At 33.7% G+C, this 20,431-nt stretch overlaps 1 protein-coding gene, 1 long non-coding RNA gene and 1 pseudogene across 3 annotated transcripts; all 3 read left to right on the top strand.

Moving 5' to 3' along the window:
- Positions 1-544: 544 nt before the first annotated feature.
- On the top strand, positions 545-7,355 carry LOC146914994 (MLO-like protein 10). Its single transcript, XM_085717588.1, has 8 exons — positions 545-700; positions 797-913; positions 5,381-5,503; positions 5,590-5,664; positions 6,519-6,607; positions 6,689-6,738; positions 6,823-6,863; positions 7,023-7,355. Exons 1-8 carry the CDS (start codon positions 545-547, stop codon positions 7,200-7,202), a joined length of 831 nt encoding a protein of 276 aa, XP_085573714.1. The 3' UTR covers positions 7,203-7,355.
- A 2,968-nt stretch (positions 7,356-10,323) lies between these two features.
- On the top strand, positions 10,324-11,076 carry LOC146914993 (uncharacterized). Its single transcript, XR_015014458.1, has 2 exons — positions 10,324-10,542; positions 10,616-11,076. It is a non-coding gene; the product is annotated as an uncharacterized LOC146914993 (long non-coding RNA).
- Positions 11,077-15,725: 4,649 nt separating this feature from the next.
- On the top strand, positions 15,726-19,545 carry LOC146914992 (disease resistance protein RGA2-like; annotated as a pseudogene). Its single transcript, XR_015014452.1, has 2 exons — positions 15,726-19,136; positions 19,211-19,545. The product of XR_015014452.1 is annotated as a disease resistance protein RGA2-like (transcript).
- The last annotated feature ends 886 nt before the right edge of the window (positions 19,546-20,431 follow it).

The raw sequence follows: 20,431 nt of genomic DNA, 5'->3' as shown, positions 1-20,431 counted from the left end.
GTCAAACTAATATGCACTATTTCAATAAAAATAAACTTCATATATTTGAAAGCTATTTTTATAAAGCATGTTATAGGCTAAAAGAATACAATAATCAATAGAAATACATGAGCAATTGGAACAATGTTTTCACTTAGTGTCACTATTAAAATTCTATATCCACATGTCACTGAGGAAAATTTCATATTTCATATCAACAATGTTCATATTTGCAAATGGTTATCAATATGCATGCGTATGCATTTGGCGCATTTGCTCATGTCAGTCAAAGTGATTCTCACATTTGCTAGTTTCTATAGATAATTAAGTGCGGTCAAAAAAAAATATCACTCATGAGTCTTTTTTATTTTCTTAGTGGCTTGTCAAAAGGAAAAAAATAACTTTGCTTGAAGCTCTGGAGAAAGTGAAAATAGGTAAATCTTAGTCAATGTAGCACAAAAACTTTATTTTAATATCAATTTATTAATAAATTAAATATTTATATTATTTTAACTTATATCAATTATTTATATTATTTAATTTTTGTTTTTGTTTTGAAGAGCTGATGATCCTAGGTTTCCTCTCTTTGCTTTTAAATCTTGGGGAAAGCTTGATTGCAAAGTTATGTGTTCCGGCATATATGGCAAACAAAATGTTGCCATGCCCATATAGAGATGCAAGGAGGTATTTAGCAGAAAATGTTACCCATCAATGCAAGGAGGTATATATATGCTGTCATTCTTTATTTTTCTCTAATAAATTAAATCTGAAATGTTACCAGTTGCAAATGTAATAGTTGTTTGTTTGTTTGTTATAGGGATCGGGGCCCCTTATATCAGTTCATGGATTGCACCAGTTGCACATCCTAATATTCATCTTAGCAGTTCTCCATGTGGTATACAGTGTTGCCACAGTTCTTTTTGGGAAATTAAAGGTTTGCAATTTCATTTTGTGTTGGTTACTTCTCACAATCTATGTATTTTGAGTATACTTAAAATTATTAGTGCATCTATGGTTTCTTTGCACACAAGCAATCATAAATTAGGGTTTCTATGAAGGAGGAGAAGACATATATGGTGGTTAGAGTTGGTTATGGATTGATGAAGGAGATAGAGATAATATTGGAAAGTTGTTATTCTCATTGAATTATGAAAAGTGAGTTACAAGTAAGTATATATACAATGACTTAGAGAGTAAGTCTCTTGTAACAACCTAACAAACTTATCCAAACAAACTAAAAATCTTAATCACTTGCTAATCATGATTATGGATTAAAATACAAACTAATACACCCCTCTTAATCCATAATCCTAGCATTCCATCAGACCTAACTTGTCCCTCAAGTAAGAGAATCTGTCAATCTTCAATGCCTTTGTGAAACCATCTTCTAACAGTGCTTCAGTATGACAATACACCCCTTCAATCATTCCTTTTGTCACTTGGTCTCCGATGAAGTGCAACCTAGTTTCAATGTGTTTACTCCTGCCATGTGCTATTGGATTCTTGGCCAGATTTATAGCAGATCTATTGTCAATCTTTAATTTTAGTGGTTTCTTCACTTCACAGCTGAGTTCCTTCATCACATTGTCAAGCCAAATTGCTTGACAAGCTGCAAATGTGCCTGCAAAGTACTCAACCTCACATGATGATAGAGCAATGACTGGTTGTTTCTTAGTGCATCATGAGATTGATAAGTTATTGAACTTGAATATGTAGCCAGAAGTGCTTATCCTATCCATTCTATCTCCACACCAGTCTAAATCAAAGTATCCTTCTAACTTAGCCTCTCCTTCCTTGCTAGATGATGGAAACATCAGGCCAAGCTTCAGGGTTCCTTTCACATATCTCAATATTCTTTTTGTTGCAGTGAGATGAGACTTCCTTGCATCATTAATGAATCTACTGATGATAATTACTGCAAAGCATATATCTGGTCTGTTATTGTATAAGTACCTCAGTGATCCTACTATCTGTTTGAATTCAGTAGGTTCCAGTCTTTCTTTATTGCTGCATTCATCAAGATTAGGATTTGTATCAGATGGATTAGATGCAATGTTGCAATCAATTATTTGAAACCTTTTAAGTAGTTCCCAAATGTACTTTTGTGGATGCATAACAATGTCTGCATTGCTAGTTTTGAATTCTAATCCAAGGAAATATGATAATCTTCCTAAGTCAGTAATTTCAAACTCACACTTCATAGTGTGTTTGAACTTCTAAATATCATTTTGTTTACTTCCAGTTACCAATAAATCATCTACATATAAATAGATCACAATTATGTTCTCTTTATTCAGTTTCTAAACATATATACCATACTCAACCTTTCATTTCTTGAAGCCAATTTGAAGTAGGAACTAATCAATCCTCTTGTTCCATGCTCTAGGTTCTTGTTTCAAGCCATAGAGAGCTTTGTGTAACTTGTATACCATCTGCTCCTTCCCTTTCACTTCAAATCCAGGAGTTTGTGTAACATACACATCTTCCAATGGTCCATTTAGGAATGCAGACTTCACATCAAGATGAGATAATGGCAGTTCTTGCTACTATCCAATGCTTCCAGCAATATTATTGTCTCTAATCTAGCTATTGGAGCAAATTCTTTATTATAATCAACACCATATCTCTGTAGAAAAATTCTAGCAACCAGTCTTTCTTTGTATTTACAAACTGATCCATCAGGATTCAATTTCACGTTGAAAATCCATTTTACATCAATGGTTTTCTTCTTATCGGGTAATTCAACTAATTTCCATGTGTTATTATTCTCAATAGCCTTGATTTCTTCAATCATAGCCTTCCTCCATACTTCATTTTAAATTGCTTCCTTGTAATTAAGAGGTTTAGCATCAGCTAGCAATGCAAAATGGATGAGTTCACCTTCATCTTTCACTGCATTATCAGGCAATATCTCATAATTTTCCAATCTACTTGGAGCTTGCCTATTTATTTGTGGTCATATAACTGGTTGTGTATCTTGCTCATCTTCATTTTCATCTACACTCTCAATTTCATTCTCAACTTCTTCCATATCTTCATCAGATGCTTCACTCTGATCTGACTCAGTGAAGATATGTGAATTTACATTTCTTATGTCAGTGGTGGTCTCCCAGGTCCATGCTTCATTCTCATATACAATCACATCCCTGCTAATATGAACTTTCATAGTTATTGGATCATACAATTTGTATGCTCCAGTTTAGTGATAACCAAGTAGAATCATTTTTTTACTCTTATCATCTAACTTGTTTCTCTTTGCATATGGAATGTGTTTATAGCAGATTGAGCCAAACACCTTCAAGTGCTTGACACTTGGTTTTATTCCACTCCAAGCTTCTTTTGAAACTTTGTTCTTCAACTTCTTAGTTGGACATTTGTTCAATATGTAAGTAGTTGTACTAACTGCTTCTCCCCAAAACATATGTGGCATATTTTTCTGCTTGAACATACTTCTGGCCATGTCAAGGATAGTTCTATTCCTCCTTTTTACTAAACCATTGTGATGAGGAGTATATGGAGATGTGATTTCATGAGTTATACCTTCATTGTTGCAGAATTCTTCAAAACTCTTAGAGGTATACTCTCCACCACCATCAGTTCTCAAGATCTTAATTAATTTTTCACTTTCCTTCTCAACTAAGATCTTAAATCTCTTGAATATTTCAAAAGCTTCACTTTTTAGCTTAATAGTGTATAACCATAGCATCCTAGTTTGCTCATCTACAAAAGTGCTAAAGTAATTTCTTCCACCTAGTGTAGGTATCTCAAATGGACCACAAATATCAGAATGTATAACTTCTAGTGGAGTTTTTGATCTCTTAGGCTTCTCATACACAAAAGGGAGTCTACTTTGCTTATGTGCATAGTTCACAAGTTTTCTTATGTGTATCTAAAGCTGGTAAGCCAGATAATAAATTCTTAGTTCTCAAATAAGATAAGCTCCTAAAATTTAGAATACCATACCTCATATGCCATAACCAGTTTGAATCTTCTTCAGTTGCAGTTGACATGCACACATCTCCAGCATTTTGAATGCTACACAAGAAAGTTCTACTCTTTGTTAGCTTTGACTTCAGTATCAGTTTATCTTGTTTATCATATATATACAAGATATTGCCTTGCATAGTGACTGAAAACCTTTTTTCAATCAGTTGTCCATTGCTTAATAGATTGCATTTCATTCCTCGAACAAGTAACACCTTCTCAATTAGTGCATTTCTTCCATCTTTCATTTTTATAGCAATATCACCAATTCCTTCAGACACAAGATTCCTGCTATCTACAAGCCTAAAATTTGTTTGCTTTGATTAATCAAAGTTAATCAGCCATTCTTTAGGACCAGTCTTATGATTAGAACACCCTGAGTCAAGGTACCAATATTCACAAAGTGCATTTCCTTAACATGTAGTAGCCATCAATAAAACTGCTTCAGAATCTGCACCATCTTGTGCTATGTTTGCCTTCTCTTCACCTTTCTGATTCCTTTTTTCCGTCATTCTTGTGCCAACACTCATCAGCATAATGCCCAAAATTTTCACAGTTGTAGCACTAAATATTTCTCTTATCAAATTCTTTCTTCTTGTTCTAATTATTACCAAAACCTGCATCAGTCTTTGAAGTTTCTCCTTTCTCTGAACTTTCCTTTCCCTCTCTTCTTTGAATACTTATCATATCCATCTTTCTTGATGATTTGAGTTTTCAAGGCATGTTGAGCACTTCTTTCTGAACTTCTTTCAATCACCATCATCTCATGCACTTCAAGTCATGATTGAAGTTCTTCAAACTTCAGAGTTTTTACATCTTTGTATTCTTGTATAGAAACTACTATGAAATCAAATTTAGAGGCGAGGGATCTCATTATCTTACCCACAAATTGTTGATCTGACACAACTTCCCCACAAGCCTTCATCTGATTCACTACAGATAACAACTTGGAGATGTAATCACCGATCCTTTGATCATCCTCCATCAGCATCAACTCGTATTTCCTCCTTAGTGATTGCAGCTTCACTTGCTTCACATTATCACTTCCTTCATAATATTTTGCTATGATATCCTATGCTTCTTTGGATCTTGTTATCTTCGAAATTTTCTCAAAGTGATTAGAATCTACATTTTGGTGAATGTAGAAGCCTTGTAGTCTTTCTTCTTCTGTTCCTTGAATGCAGTTCTTTGAACATCTATTGCATTTGCAGCAAGATCTTCACATCCATTCTCCGCCAATTCAAGAAATCTTGTGCTCCAAATAGTGATTTCATCAATGCACTCCACCTCTCCCAGTTCTTCCCATCAAGAACCAGTATGTTTGTTCCAAAACCACCATTGTTGATCTTAATCACTTGCTAATCAGGATTATGGATTAAAATACAAACTACTAAAAATGATATCATTTTTTTTATAGATACGAAGATGGAAGGCATGGGAGGCGGAGACATCCTTTCATGGATATCAGTCTGCCAATTGTATGACCGAGTTAGTCAGACATCGGTCTTCTTTTTGGGCAAAAACTCCATTCTTCTATACAGTAAGACAAACTTTATTAATATACATGTAGTTTTACAGCTTCTGCATAAAACATTTAACCATCTCCATTTTTTTTGCCAATTTTAGATTTGCTTCTTCAGACAGTATTATGGGTCTGTGAGGGAAGCTGAATACCTGAGTCTGCGCAATGAGTTTATTGCGGTGAGTTCTACAATATTACTTTGATATTTAATTAGAAGTAAAATCCTAGAAATGTAGAAATTGTAAACTTGATAGAAAGAAGAGTCATTGATCATAAAGCAAAATATAAAAAAAAAATATAACATGGAAATAGAATGAATTTTCAAAACAATATTTAAAAAAAAATTCATTCAATTAGAAACCAAATTGGTGAAGTTAAATTATAAATTTATACAGTAGCATAAACATGATCAATTACTTTCCACTATCACTGATTTAGGGTCCATGGCTTTGCTTGTGGGTTTTCTTGATAATGATAACGTTGATGGTGGACTAAAAGAGAATGTAGAATTGCTTGATATTGTTGTTATGACGTTGGATTTGGTTCTAAGTAAGATAGATAATTGAGAGGCAATAGCAAGAACTAGGAGTTAAAGAGTATAGATAGATTATTTGCTTCTTTTCTCACTACCAGTTTGTTCAATTTTGTTTTTGGAATACGAGGGTCAATTAAATTAAAAAAAAATCTCAAGTTTTTACCCATTTTAGGTTTTATTAAATTAAATTAAAAAGGTTTTATCATTGTTTCAAGTAATTTAAAGAAGTTATGAGATTTTATTCATTTTGGGTTTGATAGTGCTCATGTATTGTATTCATGAGCATTGAACATAGGAAGAGCATCCTTAGAGAGAGGAGAGAATAGGGAAATAGAATAAAAGAAAAGTGTATGGTGTTGTCGGTGTATGATAAGAACCATAGGGCTTCACTATCCAACTGTTAAAAACAAATATTTGGAGTCGCTCACCGTGGAAGACCTATCAAGCTCTCCCACCCGACTGAGTCTTCCTTTGTTAACAATAGTGCATCGTTTGTAGGTCCACTTGTCTCAGGGAAGTACATTTAACTTTCAAGAACATATAAAAAAATCTTTGGAGGATGACTTTAAGGTGGTGGTAGGAATTAGGTAATATCTTTAAATTTTGAAACATTATTGTCTACTTTTCCAATGATAACATACTTACTACTCGCGCTGTATTATTGACAGTCCATTGCTTTGGGCATTCTTTGTTGTTTCTTTGCTCGCAAATGTTGATGGTAAGCAACTTAATATGATATTAACCTTTTTTCTTAACGAATGCCTATTGAATATTCAATTCACTATTCTTATTTATTTTCCAGGATGGGATGCTATGCTTTGGACATCCTTAATAACTCTTGTGGTAAGCATTATTCTTGAGTTACTTAGAGATTAGTAGACTTATAAGTTTGCCATTTCGTATGTTTTTACATAAAAAAAAGTTTGCTTTTGATACACAATTTAAATCTCAATTTGATAACCATGAATTTAACTACTATATTAATAACTTAATTGGTTGCAGATAATTTTGGCGGTTAACACTAAACTCCAAGCAATATTGACCGATATGTCTCTTGATATCACAGAGAGACATGGAGTAATACAAAGCAATCCCGAGAAATACTTTTGGTTTGGGAAGCCTCAACTAGTTCTTGATCTTATCCATTTTTCCTTGTTTGAGGTATTCAATTTCTTAAATTAAGTTAATTTTTTTCTTCATAATTTGAAAGAATTTAAGAAAGTAGTAAGCATCTTCTTAGAGGATTTTTATGTTTAACATGGCAAGACAAAAAAAGTTTACATGAAACAAACATATAAACGAAGAAAATTGTAGAGTTGGCACAACAATAACACTTTTCTTTAGAAAAGTGATGGGTGCCATTATTGAAGTATAGAATAAGAATTAAGTTGAGTAAATAATAATAATGCTTTGTTATGTTGTACTATTTATAAGACTAAGAATGTTTACTAAAAAATAGGAATAATATGAAGTGAACGATTTGTTTTAATGTATGATTAGTGGGTGTGATAGTGGGATGAGATTTATGAGGGAAGTATAGTTATTGAATAGAGAAATGCTAAGTAACGCGAAAAAAAAATCTACGAGGATTTCACGAACAGTTAATTGAAGAAGCACTCATTTAACTGCTTACCTCTGTCTGTTATATTTTTTCAAAAAAATGATTCCTTTCCCTCTATTCATTGAGAAAACACCATTTTTTTTATCTCTCTCCTCTTCTCTTAATCACATTTGTTCTCTAGTCTAGTTTAAAAAAATAATATTTAGATGATAAGAAAAATAACATGTTATGCATTCGACCCAAATTAATTCCCTTCCTTTACCTATAATTCATTCATTAGATTGATTTTGAGTACTGTTGTGCGCAAGTGTGAGTTATATGTCCCACATCGGATAAAAAAGTAAAGGTTGAACACCATATAAGTAAAAGGACCCATAAACCCATTGACTTAAGGTTTTGGGTAAGAGTGTGGCTCTCTCTTGTGTGGTTGTTCTCACCTCGATGTGGAAGGTCCCCCTGGCTCCCCCCATGACCCAACAATGGTATCAGAGCCCCGTTCGTCGAAGGATACGACCGAGGCAGCCGGTCTGTTGCAAATAAACCAGCAACGGCGATACAAGCAAGTAAGAGCTTCCGCTTGACGGGGGAGCATGATGAATAGATGGACTCACACTTGAGGGGGAGTGTTGCGGAGAAGCGGAGAAACCAGCATGCTTGACGGGGGAGCATGATGAATAGATGGACTCACACTTGAGGGGGAGTGTTGCGGAGAAGCGGAGAAACCAGCAACGGCGATACAAGCAAGTAAGAGATTCCGCTTGACGGGGGAGCATGATGAATAGATGGACTCACACTTGAGGGGGAGTGTTTGGACTCATACTTGAGGGGGAGTGTTGTGTTTAAGTGTGAGTTATATGTCCCACATCGGATATAAAAGTAAAGGTTGAACACCTTATAAGTAAGAGGACCCATAAACCCATTGCCTTAAGGTTTTGGGTAAGAGTGTGGCGTCTCTCTCTTGTGTGGTTGTTCTAACCTCGATTCTAACCTCGATGTGGAAGGTCTCCTGTCTCCCTTCCTTTCTTCTTTCTTATTTCTTTCTTATCATTTATTTTCTTATTTCTTTCTTATCATTTATTTCTTATTTCTTTCTTATCATTTACCTTCCTGTTATTCTTTCTTATCATTTACCTTCCTGTTATCATTTACCTTTCTTTCTTATCATTTACCTTCCTAACCTCGATGTGGAAGGTCTCCTGTCTCCCTTCCTTTCTTCTTTCCCTTCCTTTCTTCTTTCTTATTTCTTGCTTATCATTTACCTTCCTGTTATTCTTTCTTATCATTTACCTTCCTGTTATAATTTACCTTTCTTTCTTATCATTCTTCTTTCTTATTTCTTTCTTATCATTTACCTTCCTGTTATTCTTTCTTATCATTTACCTTCCTGTTATCATTTACCTTTCTTTCTTATCATTTACCTTCCTAACCTCGATGTGGAAGGTCTCCTGTCTCCCTTCCTTTCTTCTTTCTTATTTCTTGCTTATCATTTACCTTCCTGTTATTCTTTCTTATCATTTACCTTCCTGTTATCATTTACCTTTCTTTCTTATCATTTACCTTCCTGTTATCATTTACCTTCATTTAACAGTGTTGATTAATGTATGGTGGGTGTGGGTGCAAAACAGAGTAAATGGAAAACATCATTTACCTTCATTTACCTTCATTTAACTGTGTTGATTAATGTATGGTGGGTGTGGGTGCAAAACAGAGTAAATGGAAAACAAGTTTTGAATTGAGGTGTGTAAAATAAGCAATGCTTGATTTAGTGGGCAACAAGAAAAGGCGCAAACGGTTAAGAATGACAGTGTAAGAAGCGGTTCGTGATATATTTGTGAATATTGATTCACGGTATATAGCATGTCTCTGTTGAATATGGTAGTGGGATGAAGTTTTTGAGTGAATTATGATTGTTCATTATTTTTTTGGTACAAAAATTATCATTGTTCCTATCCCTATGGAAAGTAATTAACGTGGGTTAACTGAGGAGGTGAAAGTTTTCATTTTTTATTTTATTTTATTTTAATTAATAGAATTAATAAGTCAATCATGGTGTTGTTCCTATACTTATGGAATTCAAATGAAGATCTTGCTCTTTTTATCAACGTAGGGTGGGGTTGAGGTGAGGTTATTTGTTTTTATTCCTATTTGATTTAATTAATTAAAAATAGGAAGAGTGAGATTATTTTCATTTTTATTTTTTAATTAAATTAATTAATTAATAGGAGGTTTTGGAGGGAAACAATCAATAGAATTAATATGAGCTTTTGGAGGGAAATAGGAGGATTTGGAGGGAAAAAATTATTAGAGACCTTATAATTATAAATGATGATGATGATGATGATAGGATAAAACACATAACTGACACTTCATATATTCACATCAATAATAAATTTCTAAAAACTATAATAATTGAATGTAACCATATGGGTTACTGTTGTTAGTGCTACATAGTACGGAAAATTTCCAATTTTCAATCTTTGCATTTACGAGAGCTAATTATTTTGAGGCGTTTTCGATTTTGGAGTTGTTAATATTTGTAACTAACCTGTACCAAAAAAAAAATTATATTTGTAACTAACCAATAGTCTCTAATCTTGCAGAGTGCTTTCAAATAGCTTATTGCATATGGCTATGGGTAAATGACCATCTTTACACCTTAGATATTTTTAATTTATTTTGTAGTATGGTAAATGGCTAATAATTAATTATGATATCTTAATTTGCAGAGTTCATTTGGTCGGATTACTTGTTTGAATGTTGGTATTAAGCCTTCAATATTCAAAATAGTTTTAGGGTATGTTTGATCTCAAATTCTCTTTTTTCAATAAAATCGCATGCTGCAATATGCATTTCAAAATCTATACTAGAATTTTGAACTGAATTTGATGAATGTTTTGGAGGTTTGGCATGATATTCATCTGCAGCTACGTTTCACTACCCTTGTATGCTCTGGTTACTCAGGTATCGTACTACACACTTTCGTTTTAGGAAATTTACCATCATTACTAATATTTCAAGTTGTAAACTTTTGCAGATAGGAATAAGGAAACGATCAACATCTGATGAACTAAGAGTGTCAAGTGTGGGAAGCATGCACGGAAGCACCAACAGTCACTCAAGTCACCCAACAAATTTGATCGAAGGAAGACCAACATCAATAGCACTTATGAGATACATCTGGAGCACAAGACACGGGATGAGGGATGAGGAATGTCAATACGAATTTTGGGATGAGGCATTCGTTGATGAGACATAGGCTGAGGATTGCATTGGGGATGACATTGATGGTTCGGCGCAGGCTGAGGATAACATTAGGGATGACAATGATGGTTCCTATGATACCCAGACCCCAATCAGTAGATCCATCATTAAAGCAAAATCCTGGTGATGACACTACATAAATGTTCAACACTTCCATTTTGGTGAATAAATATGTACTAATTTTAAATCCAAAATTACTTGGCAACTTTTATTAAGATTATTGTTGTTTCTCGATTTCCAAACTGTTGTATTTGGATTTCCAAATTCTTTTTAGAAAAAGAATATCTACCGAAGTTGTTAATTACTAGGTTGAGTTACAACCAAGTCGCTCTCTTTAAGACATTTCGTGGCACTGCCCAAAGCTGTGCATGACAGACTATCAACCACGCCGCCTCCAGGACAAAACAAGCACAGCTGCAACTGTACGGTTAACTACTGCACTGTAGAAAACTGTTCAAGATTTACACTCCCAAATATGGTACTAAGAACACTCTTTAATACTGAAACCACTCTATTATGGTGTTGAGACCACTCAAATATGGTGTTACCACCATTCTAACTTTAATTAATCCAAAATATCAATATGGCACTATGTCCACTCAAGTATGGTGATACCACCATTTCAACTTTTTTATTTCTCCTCAATTAAAAAATATTGAAAGAATATTTATATACGTTAAGATCATTCTTAATTCCGACTGGATATTATTGTAAAAGGGACTATATATCAATTCATTTAAATAGGACCAGAGTGTTTTGGACAATGATTATAAGTAGAATGAGAAAAATGATATTAAGTTATAATGTAAAGTTATTTTAACATGGACCAAAATGTTATGGAGAATGTTTAATATAAGACAAAATGATAAAACAATATTATAAGCATGATTTAAACTTTATTAAAATATTTATGTAGTTGTTTTATCTTGGACCAGAATGTTCTGGAGGCAGTTAATATTGAATAAAATAATTCAACAATATTATTGATTAATCAGGAACAAGAGAATTCTAGATTAATTTAGTTGTGATTAATTAGTACGAGAATATTTTGAAGGTTAATATTAATATAAGTGTGATAGTGTGTGTAGATGTGTAGCTTTTAAATAAAGAGAAAGGGAAGAAGAATAACACCGGAGAATTATCCTAGTTCACCAAACCCGGCTGCTTCCAGTCCCCACACCTCGTATGAGATTATCCATTATAGTAGTCTGCTAACAGAAACTACTGACTAGCACTATAAGATCTTGATCACATGAAATCAGTCTGTTACACCCTGTATTATCAACCTCAGTAAGCTTCTACAATTCTTTGTTTTCGCACAAGAAATATTGTTACAATTCTTTCTCAAATTATTGCAACACCCTTTGTATGATGAGATTTGGTTTGGATCAAATAAATTTCTCAACACTTTTTTGAGATTTAAAGAGCAAATTCGAAAGAGTAGATCCAAGAGATATAATGAGACCTTGGAATTTGCTTCTTTGTGAAGAGCTTTGTATGTAGTGATGATTTTCACTTAAGAGAATGCTTTCTTTCAAAACTCTTTGATTATTCAAGTCTTCATGTATTTATAGATGTGGAGTGTCTTGGTGATCAAGAGTGAAAATAGAGTTGTTGGACACGTTTTTTTACTGTTGTCCAAAGCTTCAATTGATTTCCCTTTTCTTCTTCAATACGACCAGAATGTTAATCTGTACATCGAGAACGTTCTGGACGTCCAATCTGCTTTATGCGTGAGAGGTATGCAGCTGTAATGAGCTGTTAATAGTTGTAAGAAGCAAGGTTATCAAAATCGGGACTTTACTGCAAGTCGAAAAAGTGTAGAAAAATCGGGACTCGTAAAATCGCAATCAAAATCGAAGGATTTTACTCAAGGACTTTTGTAGAATCGATATAGGATAGCAAAGTCGGGACTCGTAAAATCGCAATCAAAATCGAGGATTCTACCAAAACAAAAATAATGTTAAATATATGTTATATATTGCATATAGTCATAAATGACTAAAGTTCAAAGTCCACAAAATACATATACATAAATGTGGGGGGAAGTGAAAGAATGAAAAAAAATTGCCTTTTGGGTATTTATAGAACGGTTCATGGATTCAAATCAGGTTAATTTACGAACCGGGTCAAAAATTGACCCTTATAAAAAAAATGAACAAAATCCTTCAAAATCCATCAAAATCCTGCGATTTTGAATGGATTTCACGATTTTGTGCGACTTTGATGAGATTTTGCCTGTTTTTGGGACTTTGCTATGGATTTGAGTCGTTGAAGCTACGCAAAGTCGCAAAAACCAGGATTTTGGGACTTAAGTCGCGTTTTTGATAACAATGGTAAGAAGTGACATTCTTATGTCATTTTGATGATTTCACACTTAATTCACATGTTCTTAAAGCCTTTATGAGATATTTTGCTTTAATGGGCTTGATTCTTTTGCTTAATGGTTTGAAAATCTTCATTAAGGCCCATGATAAGATGATTCTTTCTTCAATTTGCCAATCATTTAATGATTAAATGTCTTCTTTTGGTAAGACATATGAATATCTTGATCTTGCTATTTAATGATTCAAAAGTTGAATATCTTTGTAAAGTCAAATTTTGCCTTTTAACTGATGGGTCACGTTAACCTGTGCCCTAAGGGCACATGTTAAGCAATCCAAAAAGAGAAACTTTGCATTGGAAATCATAACATGTTGACTTTTAATAAGTTGAATGCACAATTTCTCATACGTATGTTTCCATAATTAATTCCTTAACATGTGCCCTTGAGGGCACAAGTTAACATTTGCCTTAACTGATTTGTCTTTTAACTTAAGTGCTTTGTTTGTCTTATGATACCAGAATGTTCTCGTAATTCTACAGGTTAAGAAGTGTCGGTTGGATTGCACTGCCGCTCCTTCAGGTGGCAGGCGTGAAGACATGTCCTATTCTCAAAAGCTTGGGGGAGTTTGTGCTTAATTAATGTTGCATTTACTTCTCATACTCATTATCAACATTCTATTTCTCTCTTCTTTTTTGTCTAGTTTATTATACACTCCATTTACGATATGTTTGTTTTAAGAGAGCTTGAAACTAGAGCTATGAAATTTCTCCGAATTGGTATAGAAACTAGACATATAATTTTTCTACCGCATCAATTTCTCGCCTAAACCTCGTTTAGTTTTTCTTTGCAATCTTCACACAGGCAAAGAAATGTACGAGAAACATTTTCACTCATTTTTGGTTATATTTTTTCTATAGCTTTTGGTTTTCCTTTTTTCTCTAATCACATCCAAACATTATGTCAAAATACTGTCAGTTTATTGGTTATTTTGTTATATGTATTTTCAGTGGAGTATTGCCCAAGTACTACGCACAATGCATAAAAATTCAACATTATATAACAGTTCAACATTAATCTCTATGTTTGAATTAAACTCTAACGATAAACATAGTACTTATAATCCAGTTCACACAAGTTCACCGCTAAGAGAAACTGCATATGAAATTTAGGTAACCAACAGGAGAAATTGCAGGAACAGATGTGAATGGATAATATAACAGTTCAACAGTAAATTGTTAAGCCAAGAAGATCCAATGCATAAGATGGTTTGTTTTTTAGTGTTAAGCTAAGTAAAGAGTTTTATAAAACTCTTGATAGGAATTTAAGATCTTTATAGACTAAAGAGGAAATTGAAGTTTTATGAATGTCATGTGTTAAAATTTACTTGCAGTTAAAACTGAATTATATGGATTCATCCTAACCTGGCATAAAAGATACTTTTAGATAAGACGAAACACTCAATTGCTTGAAATAGTAAATTATTCATTCTTTCAAATGAGTGTGTAACTTGCATTATTATCATTCTGGTCCTACACATCCTTTCAAAAAGAAAAGCTGATCCTATTTTTTGTGATAACTTGTTGAAAAGATTACAGCCACACAACACAATCAATGAAAGTGTTTTGTGATAGACTTATATACAGTATATAGTAAAATTTATGGCTATAGAAAAATCAGCCGTCGATAATTAGTAGGTACACTTGCCAACTTGAAATATATAAATAATTAGTATTACTATTATTTGTGACTGGATTCTCTCTGGTGAAATCTAGGCCACCCAAGAACAAAATTTTGGAAATTTTAAATATTAAAAATAGGTTTCAATGGTGTGGATTGTTCGTATGAGCCAATATGTTTCCCAATTATATATAGAGTAGAGAACCATTTTGGTCGTATAATGTGAAACCTGTCTATTTCTTTAAATATATCTAGATTCCATACATATTTCTATTGTTTTTTTTAGTAATTTTTGGACTAAATTGACCACTGGAAAAACATATTTGTGGACTAAAATGATTAATAAAAGTGACATTTGGGTTGTAATTTTAACCTTATTAGGTAGATTTGCTATAAAAAAAATTATGGTCTATGGCTATGCTCTTAAAATTCAAACAATTTGTTGATGAGTTTGCAATTACAACACATAGCGATATTCACTCACGGACCATTGTTTATCCATTTTATATATTAATATTGAAGTTGTTTGGATTCCAACATTACCGGCATTCTCATGCATATGAATATATGTATAAATGTGTTTGAGCACTCTCACCTTTTATTATGCTAGCTTTTAGAATATGATTCTGGTCCATTTAACAATTATTATCAGTTATCAATAATTAAGCCATACCTTGACAAATTGCTGGCATTTGGAAAGAGAACAATTTTTCTAGGCAGTGAGCAAATGAATGGACATGATGTTGTTTCATATGATAAGTTTTCCAATTTTGTTTTTTTCCCACAGTCATGTAGTTTTCGTCACTGTCATGTACTAATTATTTTTTTTTCTATAGCAGCCAATATTGACAAGTTGCAGAAGAACTACATCCACTGATTTAATAGATAATCTTTGAAAACAAATAACAACGCATATTTCATCTTCCTAGAACAAAGCATCTCCAATCCAAACAACTGTGATTCATTTTGTTCTCTTACCTTCAAAATGGCTGACGCTTTACTTGAAATCGTGATTGAAACCCTCGGATCATTTGTTGGAGAGGAGCTTTCAACCTATTTGGGTGTTGGAGAATTGACCCAGAAGCTACGTGGAAATCTCACTGCAATTCGTGCTGTCCTCAAAGATGCTGAAGAGAAGCAAATTACAAGCCATGCTGTGAAAGACTGGCTGCAGAAACTTGGTGATGCTGCTTATGTACTTGATGATATATTGGACGAATGTTCAATAACCTTAAAAGCACATGGCGACAAAAAGCGGATCACTAGTTTCAATCCTATGAAGATTTGGGCGCGTCGCAACATTGGAAAGAGGATGAAGGAGATTGCTAAAAAGATCGATGATATTGCTGAAGAAAGGATGAAGTTCGGATTACATGTGGGGGTCATGGAGCGCCAACCAGATCATGAAGAGTGGCGCCAAACTACCTCTGTCATCACTGAATCCGAAGTATATGGAAGAGACAAAGATAAAGAACAAATTGTTGAGTATCTTCTGAGGCATGCTAACAACAGTGAAGATCTCTCCGTCTATTCCATTGTTGGCCTAGGTGGATATGGAAAAACAACACTTGCTCAATTAGTCTACAACGATGAAAGCGTAACCACCCATTTTGATTTGAAAATATGGGTTTGTGTTTCAGATGATTTCAGCATCATGAAAATCCTACACTCTATCATAGAATCTGCCACTGGACAAAATCATAATCTCTTGACTTTAGAATTAATGCAAAAAAAAGTTCAAGAAGTTTTGCAAAGCAAAAAGTATTTACTTGTACTGGATGACGTGTGGAACCAAGAACAAGTAAAATGGGAAAAGTTGAAGCATTATTTGAAGAGTGGAAATACAATGAAAGGTTCATCTATTTTAGTCACAACACGACATGAGATTGTTGCATCTATCATGGGAACACGACATGGTAGGTTTATATGATGACGACATTTGGTCATTATTTAAACAACATGCTTTTGGACCTGATGGGGAAGATCATGCAGAACTTGCAGCAATAGGGAAGGAGATAGTCAGAAAATGTGTGGGTTCACCTCTTGCTGCCAAAGTATTGGGAAGCCTTTTGTGCTTTAAAAGTGAGGAACATCAATGGCTTTCTGTCAAGGAAAGTGAGCTTTGGAATTTATCTGAGGATAATCCTATCATGTCTGCTTTGAGACTGAGCTACTTTAATTTGAAATTGTCCTTGAGGCCATGTTTTACTTTTTGTGCTGTTTTTCCTAAGGATTTTGAAATGGTGAAGGAAAATCTCATTCAACTTTGGATGGCTAATGGACTTGTTACATCTAGAGGAAACTTACAGATGGAGCATGTTGGCAATGAGGTATGGAATGAATTATACCAAAGGTCATTTTTTCAAGAAGTTAAATCAGATTTTGTAGGTAACATTACATTCAAAATGCATGATTTAGTCCATGATTTAGCTCAATCTGTTATAGAAGAAGAATGTGTGGCTTCTGAGGCTTCAGGCTTGACTAATTTGTCAATTAGAATTCACCATATAAGTTATTTCGCTTCAAAAGTAAATTTGAATCCCTTAACAAAAATTGAATCATTGCGAACCTTTCTTGACTTTAAATCATCACCCTTCATGGGTTCATATGTGTTGCCATCTGTCACTCCTCTCCGAGCTTTACGTACAAGGTCTTGTCATCTCTCTGCATTGAAGAATTTAATGCATTTGCGGTACTTGGAACTTTACAAGAGTGATATAAGAACCTTGCCCGCGTCTGTTTGTAGACTGTAGAAATTGCAAACACTTAAACTTGAAGGTTGTGATTATCTTTCTAGTTTTCCGAAACAATTGACACAATTGCATGACCTTAGACATCTTGTTATTATTGCTTGCCGGAGATTGACATCAACTCCTTTTAGAGTTGGGGAGTTAACTTGTCTGAAAACATTGACTACTTTCATTGTTGGTTCAAAAAATGGGTTTGGTTTAGCAGAGCTACACAACTTAAAATTAGGAGGCAAGCTACACATCAAAGGCCTTCAGAAAGTGTTGAATGAAGAGGATGCAAGAAAAGCTAATTTGATTGGCAAGAAGGACTTAAATCGCTTATATTTGTCATGGGGTGATTATCCTAATTCACAAGTTGGTGGTGTTGATGCCGAGCGAGTACTAGAAGCTCTTGAACCTCATTCAGGTCTTAAGTGTTTTGGGGTGCAGTGTTATATGGGAACACAATTTCCTCCTTGGATGAGAAATACTGCTATTCTAAAAGGTTTAGTTCATATTATTCTCTATGACTGTAAAAACTGCAGGCACCTTCCTCCATTTGGTAAATTACCATGTTTAACTTATCTTTATGTATCTGGAATGAAAGACGTAAAGTACATTGATGATGACTTATATGAACCTGCGACTGAGAAGGCTTTTACGTCATTGAAAAAGTTGACTTTGTGCAACTTACCAAATTTAGAGAGGGTGATGGAAGTCGAAGGAGCGGAGATGCTACCACAACTTTTGAAGTTAGATATAACAGATGTCCCTAAACTTGCATTGCAGTCCCTTCCATCTATGGAGTCACTCTCTGTTAGTGGAGGAAATGAAGAATTATTGAAGTCCTTTTGTTACAACAATTGCAGTGAAGATGTAGCTTCCACTTCACGAGGAATTTCTGGTAACAATCTTAAGTCACTTTCTATATCGAAATTTGCCAAACTCAGAGAATTACCTGTTGAACTCAGTAGACTTAGTGCTTTAGAATCTCTTACAATTAAACATTGTGATGAAATGGAGTCATTATCAGAGCACTTTGCAAGGATTGAGTTCTCTTCGAACTTTGTCTGTTGATGCATGCGCTAGATTTAAATCCCTGTCTGATGGAATGAGACACCTAACTTGTCTTGAGACACTTCAAATCATTTTCTGTCCACAGTTAGTTTTTCCACATGACATGAACAATCTAATTTCCCTCCGTCGACTGCTACTCTGGGGATGTAATGAAAACATACTAGATGGCATAGAAGGCATCCCCTCACTGCAAAATTTGTCTCTGTATGATTTTCCTTGGCAAACATCCCTGCCAGACTGTTTGGGTGCCATGACTTCTCTTCAAGTATTAGGCATCTATCGGTTTCCAAAGTTAAAATCACTACCAGACAGCTTTCAGCGACTCCAGAACTTGCAAAGCATAAGTATTGCACGTTGCCCTAAGTTGGAGAAGAGATGCAAGAGAGGAAAAGGTGAAGATTGGCATAAGATAGCTCACATTCCTGAATTTGAATTGAATTACCAATTGCAATCTGATGCAGAACCAACAAAACCAACAAGTAGTGGTAATTGATTTGAATGAATATCTTAATTTTATTCCTTTTGCATTTTTTCTTACTATATCAAATATGGTGTGCAGAGGATAAACTGCCAGCATGGATGCAATTTATGCAAGTTTTTCTGGATTACAGTGTCCAGAAAGATTTTGACAGCATGATTGAAGATATAGACGTGTAACGCTCTGATTGAAAGATTTGCTGTATTTATTTGTATGTTTATTTATTTATTTTTAATAATCATGTATCCATTCTTTTTTCTCTTTTTAGTGGAAAATGTTTGGCCAAATTGATGTATGGTTCAGTTATTTTCTTACGAATTTGAAACTTCAACTATCTATTGAAGACGTGTCCTACATATATGGGATATTATATATGATACATTTATAAATTGAAGTTTAATTTCATAACAATAAAATATTATTTCAAAAGATGTATCTTATATATGGGATCTTCGAAAATATTTTTCATAAAAAAATAATTTATTTTATTGTTTATTAGAATCATGCTAAATTAATTGGGATTTTCTTTTGCAGATATTGAACTTGAATTGATTTGGAGTTGTATTATGATTGAGTTGTATTAACTTGAACATTGTATTATGATTTATATAAGCACATTAAAATTTTCTATTGGACTCTTGGTTTCATTCTACTTGGAACCTACTAGTATATTCCTATAAAATTAAGAGGGAAAATAAAGATGAATTTAATTCAAATATTACACTCTCAACCCATTAGATCATTAAAGTTTGTTGAATTTATTAATAAGTAATCTTAAAAACATTCATTAAAATTTGTTGTAATTTGCTGGAAATACAAACTCGAAAGTTGCTATTCTCACTTAAAAGATTGATCTCCCAGCCTGAAAATATATTTTTTACCGACAGATGAAAAATGTTGTTCACTCTTTACAGCGGCATCTAACTATCGTTGCTACAACAATATTTATCAACCGATGCGTTGTTGCTTTATCTAGAACAACAAAATACATCCTTAGATTTCTTCCAATAAAAAACTGCATGTTAAAAAATATAAAATATGAGTGGTTATTTGAATGGGAGAGAACCAAGCTCTCGAAACTTAGTGAAACTGTGTCTATGAAATATTTTAATTCTGCAGCCTTGTAAATGTTTGTATTCAATCTCTATGATACAACTTTCTTTTGAGTTTCATCGATAAAATCGTTGTTATTCGATGAATTTTTCAATTTCTACTAGCAAAGATATTTTGCCCAACGCGTACGCAAGCAGGTTTGTTGTCAATGATTCTGCACTAAGTATCTCAACTTATATACATATAAAA

The sequence above is a fragment of the Medicago sativa genome, chromosome 6, assembly GCF_051527215.1.
Source record: "Medicago sativa cultivar Bolivia chromosome 6, Bolivia_mono, whole genome shotgun sequence".
NCBI lineage: Eukaryota > Viridiplantae > Streptophyta > Magnoliopsida > Fabales > Fabaceae > Medicago > Medicago sativa.
Note: the sequence above shows the minus strand (reverse complement) of the source record. Positions and strands in the feature narration are given on the sequence as shown.